Source organism: Pristis pectinata, chromosome 34 (genome assembly GCF_009764475.1).
Source record: "Pristis pectinata isolate sPriPec2 chromosome 34, sPriPec2.1.pri, whole genome shotgun sequence".
Classification (NCBI taxonomy): Eukaryota; Metazoa; Chordata; class Chondrichthyes; order Rhinopristiformes; family Pristidae; genus Pristis; species Pristis pectinata.
The window spans coordinates 2,670,008-2,679,980 of NC_067438.1; the positions used below are offsets into that span (position 1 = coordinate 2,670,008).

Here is a 9,973-nt window from a genome sequence, read left to right on the forward strand (position 1 = left end):
GCCCTTCGGCCTGAGATGTTGTGCCGAACTAATTAAACAAGTTAAATGCCTAACTGGATTAATCCCTTCTGATTACACAATGTCCGTATACCTCAATTCTCTGCACATTCATGAGCCTCTTGAAGAGGCTCTATGTACATGCCCTCTATGACCTCTATGTATTTGACTCCAATGCCACCCCGGCAGCACATTCCAGGCACCCACCACTCTCAATGTAAAAATAAACTTGCCCTGCACATCTCCTTTGAATTTAACCCCTCTCGCCTTAAATGCATGTCCTGTAGTACTAGCCATTTCAATCCTGGGAAATAGATACCGGCTGTCTACTCTATCTATGCCTCTCATAGTGTTGTCAACTTCTATCAGCAAACCCCCCCCCCCACATCCCGCTTGCGCCGCTCCAGAGAAAACAACCCTGGTTTGACCAACCTCTCCTTACAGCACATGCCCTTTAATCCAGGAAGCATCCTGGTAAACCTCCTCTACACTGTCTTCAAATCCTCCACATCCTTCCTGTAATGGGCTAATAGAACTGAATGTAATACTCCAGATGCAGCCAGACTAGTGTCTTATAAAGCTGCAACATAACTTCCAGCATCTTGAACTCAGTGTCTCGACTAATAAAGCCAAGCATGCAGTACGCCTTCTTTAACAGCGTATCAACCTGTGCAGCCACTTTTAGAGACCTATGGACTTGGACCCCAATAGCCCTCTGTACATCAACACTGTTAAGGGTCTTGCATTATCAGTGTTCTGTCCCTTTACATTTGATCTCCTAAAGTTCATCACCTCACGTTTGGCCTATTTCACCTCCATCTCCCTTTTTTACGACCATGCAACTAATCTATATCCCGTTGTATCTTTTGGCAATCTTCCACACTATCCACAACGCCAGAAATCTTTGTATCGTCTGCAAACTTACTAATCCACCCATCTACATTTCCAACCAAATCATTTATAAATATCACAAACAGCAGAGGTCCCAGTTCGGATCCCTGCCAGACACCACTAGTCATGGACCTCCAGCCAGAATAAGTCCCATCGAACACTACCCTCTGGTCTTCTATGGGAAAGCCAATTCTGAATCTAAACGGACAAGTCAACATGAATCCCATGCATCTTAATCTTCTGGATGAGCCTCCCATGATGGTCCTTGTCAAAACCCTCACTAAAATCGATGTAGACAACATCCACAGCTCTACCTTCATCAATCACCCGCGTCATCTCGTCGAAAAAGTTAGCAAGATGTGACCTGCCCCGCACAAAGCCATGCTGACTGTCCCTAACTTGGCCATGTTTTTTTCAAATGGTCATGAAGCCTTTCCCAAAGGATCCTATCCAATAGCTTCCCTGCCGCTGAAGTGAGATTAATCCCTCTATAACTTCCAGGATTGTCCCTATTTTCCTTCGTAAACAAAGAAACATTAAACAGCAGCAGCAGTCAGCTCAGTCACTGCGCTGCCCCCATGTCAAATAACAAGGATGGGTGCGGTGTACTATTGCGTTGAAAACTCTGGATCACCGGACACGGAGCCAGGAGAAAATCTCCTTACAACAGCACTTTCTTTATCCACATCCACATCACGCGCTAGCCATCTGACTCATTCTTCAGCGGCCGCTTTGATACAATTTCTTAACAATAGTTCAAGACGTTTCAAGAGGAAGGAATTGTGTGCAGTGTTAAAACAGTGCGTTTCAAGCTCTCGTTGCAAACACAGAAAAGTTAATAACTGAAGGAAACAATGTAAGATAATAGTGACACGGGTGACAACTAACTCCACAACTCTGAGGTAACCAATGCAAGATGGCACCGGAGCGTGGCGACTCGTTGCAAGCTGCTCTCTGCAGACCTACTCATTACCCCTACTATCCTGTGTGAAGACTTGACTTGTATAAACGGTATGAAAGACAAGTTTTTCAATTTACCTCGGTACAAGTGACAATAATAAACCAAAACCAATACCAATAACCATTAGATCCAACCTCTTCATTAATTTCACTTCCTGGGAAGGACCTTGCAATGCTGTCCTGACTCTAGGATTTCAGTTGGCTCTGAAAGTGAAGATGTAATGAATTAACGTGTTGTGTTTTCGGATCTAGTCACCAGTCTTTCCACCGAACGGAATATTTCTTTGATTCTGATAGTCAACCTGGAGGCAAGGTTTGAGACGAGATGAAGAAGAACGGATTGGCCTATGTCGCAGGCTTCTGGACACAGGCCACCGTCGTTTTCCACGATACACACTGCTTGTTGAAATCCGGGCTGTATAAAAGTAAAATGACAAAACACGGGACTCCGAATACGAATGAAACACAACTCAATGCAAAGTTTAATTGGTATCTACAGCTTAAACTGAAGAAATAAACCCGCTAAAGACCACTTCCCGGAGAGACAACTCTCGGAAACATCATACAAAACTTTGGGGGTGGGGTGGGGCGGCTGAATCACAGAAACTTAAAACTCAAGAAGAAGTGTGCTCGCTGTGTACGTGTGCATTTTCATACAGATCTCACAATTTCAGATCAACGCTTTCTCAAGTTAATCTTTCACTGACAGATTATGCCAATCTCAGAACAACACATAACCAGTTGGCCGTTCAGCCACTCGCGCCTACTCTACTATTTAATAAAATTGCGCCTCATCTTTACCTCACCGCTTCCTGTTTCAGCATTTAATTCCTCATGATACAAACTAGTATATTATGATTATGTTTTGATTATGCTCAGCGACTGAGCCTGCACAGCCCTTCTGTATAGAGCTTTCCAAAGTTTCATACCTTCTGAGACCTTAATGTGTGATCCCTCCCTCTGGTGCTGCGACGCCCTAGTCCTAGACCCCCGGCCAGAGAAACGTCTACTCCACGTCTACCCTGCTAGGCAAAGGAAAACTGTTGTAGATCTCAGTGAGATCACCCAAGTTCTGGAGACTTTATATCCAAATTATCAACAGTGGATAATTCCCCCATTTTAGGGATCAATCTGATGAACTCTTCCTACAGTCTCTCCATCACAATCATATCCTTCTTTAGGTGAAGGAATGAATCTCGACAAGGTATCGATATTATCTCACCAGAAACCTGTATAATTTCAGAAAGAGATCTTAATACTACACTTAGACCTCTTGCAATGAAGGCCAACGCACAACTTGTCTTCCTAACTGTTGGATGGTCCTGCACGTTAACTTCCAATGAACTGTGTACAACATCACACAGGCCCCACTGAACGCTTTCAATCCCTCACCATTTGCAAAATACCTTGTATTTTTGTTTTTGTCAAAGTGCATGGACTCACTTTTTCTGATTAAATTCTAACTGCCATATATTTCCTCATTCACTTAGGCCGTCTACATCGCCCTGAAGCTTTCTATGATCACGAAGCTATCATGGCCTATCCATTCATAGACATTTTAAACAGTATCGGTCCCTGAGACACCCACTGCTCGTATCTCCTTAACCCCAGTACGACTCATTTTTTCTAACTCCCTGACTTCTGTCTGTTAACCAATACTCAGTTGCCTTCGATGGGTTTTCAGTATTTGGTTCCCACTGGTAAACCTCATTAACCACTAAGAATTAGATACAAGAGATTCCTTCACTACATTGGCACGTTAGTTAATATTAATCTCTAACTATTTTCATAAATAGGCCAGACAAGCAATGCATTTACAAGACGTTACCTTTAAAGAAACTCCCAAAATATCGTAATTGTCCAAAGACCTATGCAGGCAATAACAGAAAACTTCTGAAATGTTTTCATAGTTTTTCTGTTGGCCAATCGACAGCAAATTAGTATGTAGAAAACTCCCACGAAGAGCAAAGTGATGACGTCCAGATTAGCTGCTCGAGGACAAGGAAAACATGTTGACCTGGTGCTGAATCAGCACTGCACCTCTTTATGTTGGTGCCAAGTGTCCTGTATACCCAGCCTTGCCGGTAGAGATCATTATGGTTTAACTTTCCATGGTGGTCACTAATATTGACCTTAATGATCTTTATCCTATGGATCTCTCTGTCCTGTCGGATCTCGACGTTTTATAATTATTCACGATTTAGAAAATCTCTTCCTTCCTTTTCATCCTGCCGTCTATTAAAATGATTGTCTCGTGGCCGATTCAGAAGCAGCACCATGATCTCTTTGAACGACTCAATTGGCTCTCGAAGGCCCACGTGGATTCCTGTTACTGTGTTTGTTCTTTCTCATTCTTTTTGAGACTTCAACACTTTGTAGCATTTCTCCAAGAAGCCACAAGGCGTTCACATCCTCAACAGCTCATACTCTCGGCCCGCATTGCTCACCCCCCTCGTCCCTTCATCATTCTTGATGCCTGTCTCTCGGCTGGGCTGTGTCCTGCTGAGCAACTGGGACATACCCGGATATAAAAAGTGAAGGGTTCTTCTCAAATTCCTTTCCCTGGGTCCTTTAAATGTACTTGTACGTGGAACGTTAGATGGTTGAATTTACGACGCACTGATCTGTCGTATGAACTTTTCTTCTCAGAAGCAGACCATTCAGCCCATCTTATCCATACTAATGTCCGACCAATCCCACTTCCATTGCAGAACAAGGGAGAGTGGGACCTTACGTTAAAGCAATGCCCTGTCAAGAATGGACAGGGAACTTCTTCACATAAATAACTGTAAATTAGAACTGTTTTCACGGAAAAGCTAGACATATTCCACCCTGTTACGTGAAATTTCCAGTTTTGGAAATTTCCAGTCTTGGTTGTTCTGCAGCCACATCTCAGTAACCTTCTCGGTGCATGTAACTCATCACACAATGTCCTCTGCGGTGCTCCTATTTCATTGCAGAATCAGAATAAGAATCAGTATCAGGATTATTATCACTGACATATGTCGTGAAATGTGTTGTTTTGCAGCAGCAGTATAGTGTAAGACATAAGAATTACTATCAATTACAAAATAAATAAATAGTGCAAAAATAATGAGGGAGTGTTCCTGGGTTAATGGACCGTTCAGAAATCTGATGATGGAGGGGAAGAAGCTGTTCCTGAATCGTTGAGTGTGGGTCTTCAGGCTCCTGTACCTCCTCCCCAGTGGTAGTGAGAAGAGGGCATGTCCCGGGTGGTGAGGGTCCTTAGTGATGGATGCCGCCTTCTTGAGGCACCGCCTCTTGAAGATGTCCTCGATGGTGGGGAGGGTTGTGCCCGTGATGGAGCTGGCTGAGTCTACAACCCACTGCAGCGTCTATCGATCCTGCGCAGTGGAGCCTGTATATAACATCAGTTACTCTAAATTTATACATGGCGGTCGTTTCAATATCCAATCCCTGATAACTTCGTGTATTCACTGTCATGTACAGTCCTTCCTTAGGGAGCGGGACACTCCTCTTTCGTCCTGAACTCTTGCAGAAAAATCCCCTAATTTAGGACAGTATTCATTCCCTGTGTACTGCAGCGCTTTCAGTGTACAATCGCGGTGCTCAGGAGTTCCGCTACTCCCCGAAAGTGAAGCAATGTTAAATCAGGAAGTGTCAGCAGCTGTAATGGCTTCAAAACAGCAGGTTGAGAATTTAACCGCGGAGACAATTTGTTCCATTTGCTTGGATTTCTTCACCAATCCAGTTATATTGGAGTGCGGGCACAATTTCTGCCGCTCCTGTGTCATACAGTTTTGGGAAAGTGCCGGGAGAAACTCCTGCCCGGAATGTCGAGTGGAATTTCGAGGCAACACTCTGAGGATAAATCGGGTCTTGGCTAGTCTGGCTAAGAAAGCTCAAGTACTAAGCCTGCATCTTAAGGAGAAGGAAAGTAAACGCCGCTGCGAGGAACATCAGGAAGAACTGAAGCTGTTTTGTGAAACCGACAAGAAACTGATCTGTGTGGTTTGTGCAGTTGCGCGGGAACACAAGTCTCACGACTTCATGCTGGTTAAAGTAGCTGCTGAAATCTACAAGGTAAAAGCAAACAGATTCTGATCAGCTGATGACCCTTTTTGTTTACATTTCTAACATGTATTCCTCTGATTCGCAAACACTACCCCAGGATCAGGTGAGATCTTCCTTGGAATCTCTTACTGAAAAGAAATCAACGATACAGAACATGGAACAAGAACAGGAAGAGAAGATCTTCAGAGTTCTGGTAAGGTCACACCTTCCTGTTTTCTGATCCTATATAGTTTTCATCTCTTTAAGACTCAATAATAATAACCTTTCCCTTACAGGAACAGTCACGCAGCCTTCAGTACCAGATCACATCCCAATTTGCTGAACTGCAACAGATTATCATGCAGAAAGAGCAGCGCTTACTCAGAGATCTCAGGGAAGAAGAGGAGATGATTCTAAGTCCAATGGATAAAAATCTTCGAGCGATTCAAGGGAATTTAAACTCTATTCAAGACGAACTCTCAAAGTTACAGGAACGGATGGATCAAAGAGACAACGTGGTATTTCTGAAGGTGAGAAATTAGATTTCACATTGGTTCAGTTAAAATGCACAGTCAGAAAATGGTGGGGATCTATTTAAAAAATGCAGCATTTACCAATAATTCAGAACTGGTTCAAACCAGAAAAATATTTCAAAAACCAAGCTTCTAAAGGACAGGCAAGGGACTTCAGATGCTGGAATCTAGATGAAAAACACTATGATGCTGGAGGAACTCAGCAGGCCAGGCAGCATCCATGGAGAAAAGCAGGCAGTCAAGGCTTCTTTGGTCCTGAAGAAGGGTCTGAAGTTTCTGAAGGAAGTAGATCGAGCAGTATCCGTGGAGGGAAAGGGATTACCGACATTTCGGATCGACACCCTGAAACAGGACAATTGTTTCGTCTGTATCGGTGAACAGCTTTTTTTTCCCCCTGAAGTATCTAGCTTCCCACAATATCAGTGGAATCCCAGGGATGTCTGCCACCTGCACGGGATGAGATGTTGTGATCTTGACACTGAACTTGTGATTGCTTCTCTGTTCAATATTCCCCAGAAATACACATCAAAATCCAATTCTTGTCATTTTATCCAGAGTAATTGTGCCCAGCTGTGTTGTAATGTGCCTGTTCAGTCTTTTCTAGTCGCTCGTTGCTTGTATCTTCCATAAGTATTCCTTTCTGCAGTATCCTCTTTCCACCTGTGTGACAGCAATAGGGAATATTTGGAATTTTCAGCAGCTTGTAACAATTTAGATGAAATTTCTCCTGTTGGGATGCGGAAAGTTAATGTCAATTAATTTTAGTTTCATGTTATATTTATTTCAGGAAGAAGCTTGTCGGGACAAGAGGTAGGAACTGCTGTTTAATTAATATTTTCAGCAAGTTGTAAAATAACTCCAAAAATTGTTGACGTTCACCTTATAATCAGCTATTTAACATTTGCAGGGTCAGTGGGGAACACCATAAATTGATAATTTTGGATGGTACCCTGGCTGTTGAAAAATTCGATCACCCATTTCTGTTGAACGCAGCAGTGAAAGAAGCTTTGGATTTCATCAAACCATGTAAGGCTGACTCATGTTTTTTGGGGCGGAGTGTGGTGGTCTGATTTATGAGACAGAATGAAGTACGAAATGGATGATAACAATGTTAGTAAAGGACGAGTCGTGAAAGGGAGTTTTATTCCAGCAGCAAAGCCGCCTGATAGAAAACGTCATTTTCAAACAGTCTGCTGGAGATGTCAGATCCCGGAACAGAAACAGCCCAGGGACACAATACAACAACGGACCGTTTGATGAACCCGTCCACATTGCATAAACACCCGCAGACGTGTGTTGAAATACATATTATTCTTTGAGGAATCCCTGGACATGCCGCACACCCTCATTAACGCAATGGCCACATGTACAGACACATAACAGCCTATGTACACATCTACATATACGATCAATTACAATGCATACATCAACCAACTGATAATTATACACGCACGAAATGACACGCACGCATACACATATACGTATACAGACACAACAACGCACAAACATGTGGATATATAGGCACAAAGAAACGCAAACACATTCAGAGGGAGACATGCTGTCTCATTCACTGCTACACATTTCCTTATAGAAATAAAATCTGTCATCCTACTTAGTCTCTCTCATATACGATACCTAATTGTCCTCTGAACCAACTTTTCACATCATCACTTCAAAGATATTGGGGATGGCAATGAATTGTGGCCTTGCCTGTGACATCCACACCCTGTGAATGATCACACACACGGCCACACATACACACAAGCACAAAATCACACACAATCCCGTTCTCCAACGTAAGAACAGTCCTGTTGTAGGCTTTCGACCTGAAACGTCGACGGTTCCCTTCCTCCCACAGATGCTGCTCGGCCGGCTGAGTTCCCCCAGCAGAGTGTCTGCTGCCGCCTCTCACCTGTTAGCACACATCATGTTCGGCTACTTCGCTACGATCTATCGGGTTTCATTCCCGCGAGCCAAAAATTATTCGCGGCGCGGTGGTGCCGCTGGTAGAGCTACTGCCTCAGACATTCACCGCCCCAGGTTCGACGCCGACCTTCGGTGCTGTCTGTTCGGAGTTGGCACAATCTGAGAGATTGTTGGCAGCGTGGGGAAGATAGAAATGACATTGGTGCAGAATTAGCGCAAATCGATGCACGATGGTTAGCACAGCCTCGGTGGGCCGAAGGGGCTGTTTCCGTACAATGTGTCTCCTTGACACTCCTGACGCCGATTTGATGTAGGAAAGCACTCGGTCCTCTACTTCACTCACCCTCTCATCCCTAAACTCAGCTCCCTCCCATGTTCTAGCTCCAACGCGGCCACTCGACCCCTCCTTCCACCCCTGTTCCACTTCCCTCTCTGAATCTTCACTCTGCTTTCCTCACCAACACTCCTTCTCGCTCTTCCACCGAACCCAACTGCCCTCAGTGGGTCTCCACATCTCGCTCTCCCGACTTCCTTCCTCCCGTCCGCTATTCCCAGCACTCTGTTCCCTTCCTCCTCTCCCGCGCTAGGAAAATAAAAGCATCGGGAACAGTTTGATCTCCATCTGATGTAATTGGGCAGAGCTCCAGGGAAGGTCACTGTCGGTCGCCCGACTGTGCTTGAGGTTGAGCGGCCTCCCCCTGTCCCTGGGCCGCGCTGCCCGTGTCTCCCCCCGCCTCCCCCCCCCCCCCCGATCCCTGGGGACTGTCTAATTCTCTGCTCCTCCCCCCAGTCTCTGTGACCCTGGATGTGGAAACGGCGCATCCGCGGCTCGAAGTGTCTGAGGATCGGAAGAGTGTGAGAGGGACCGCGACCCAGAGGGATCTCCCCGACACCGGGAAGAGGTTTACAGTCCGGGATTGTGTGCTGGGATCGGAGGGATTCACATCGGGGAGACATTACTGGGAGGTGGAGGTGGCGGGGAATCGGGGCTGGAGGCTGGGAGTCGCCGAAGAGTCCGTGGAGAGGAAGAAGAAAAGGTTCGCACTGGTACCGGAATCTGGATTCTGGACCATCGAGCGGGCTGGTGATGCGATTTATGTGAACACCTCCCCAAAATCCCGTCTCCCTGCCGGTCCTGTCCCCGGGAGGGTGGGAGTTTATCTCAATTACGAGACCGGGACAGTTTCGTTTTACAGCGCGGACACCAAGTCCCATCTCCACACCTTCACTGGGAATAAATTCACGGAGAAACTTTATCCTTTCTTCTGGACTGTGCATGTAAACTGGCTGATAATCTGCTCGGGCTCCGATCCCAATCTGTAAACCGGCCGAGTCCTGTGATCAAAGTCAGGAGCGGGGTTCAGGGGCTGTGGGGCAGAAACCCAGTTGACAACAGGTTGGTGCTGAACGGGTCCCAGTTAATCCCCAAATTCCGCATTGTAAAACCCCAATGAGCCGGGATATAAACCCGGTGTAAATATAAAAGTGCGAAGTGTGAAATAAAAACTGAGGTATTGGAGCTGTGGATCCATTGATCTTAACGCGTTGACTGCATCTATCAATGGAAAAGAAATACTTTGAAACTTCTCGATTGAAATTCATTTCAATATCACGGGATCACGACAAGAACT

General features: G+C 45.2%; 1 protein-coding gene across 1 annotated transcript; it reads left to right on the forward strand.

Annotated features, from left to right (window-relative positions):
* Positions 1 to 5,280: 5,280 nt before the first annotated feature.
* LOC127586048 (zinc-binding protein A33-like) lies at positions 5,281 to 9,854 on the forward strand. The gene is made up of 6 exons (XM_052043833.1): positions 5,281 to 5,913; positions 6,002 to 6,097; positions 6,180 to 6,413; positions 7,204 to 7,226; positions 7,324 to 7,442; positions 9,133 to 9,854. Exons 1-6 carry the CDS (start codon positions 5,473 to 5,475, stop codon positions 9,663 to 9,665), a joined length of 1,446 nt encoding a protein of 481 aa, XP_051899793.1. The 5' UTR covers positions 5,281 to 5,472; the 3' UTR covers positions 9,666 to 9,854.
* The last annotated feature ends 119 nt before the right edge of the window (positions 9,855 to 9,973 follow it).

Excerpts from the sequence above, each read along its gene's own strand:
- LOC127586048 (XM_052043833.1), top strand. The coding sequence starts at position 5,473 with ATGTTAAATCAGGAAGTGTCAGCAGCTGTAATGGCTTCAAAACAGCAG. Across the intron at positions 6,098-6,179 it reads AGAAGATCTTCAGAGTTCTG|GAACAGTCACGCAGCCTTCA; the intron begins GTAAGGTCACAC and ends TTTCCCTTACAG. Across the intron at positions 7,443-9,132 it reads TTTGGATTTCATCAAACCAT|TCTCTGTGACCCTGGATGTG; the intron begins GTAAGGCTGACT and ends TCCTCCCCCCAG.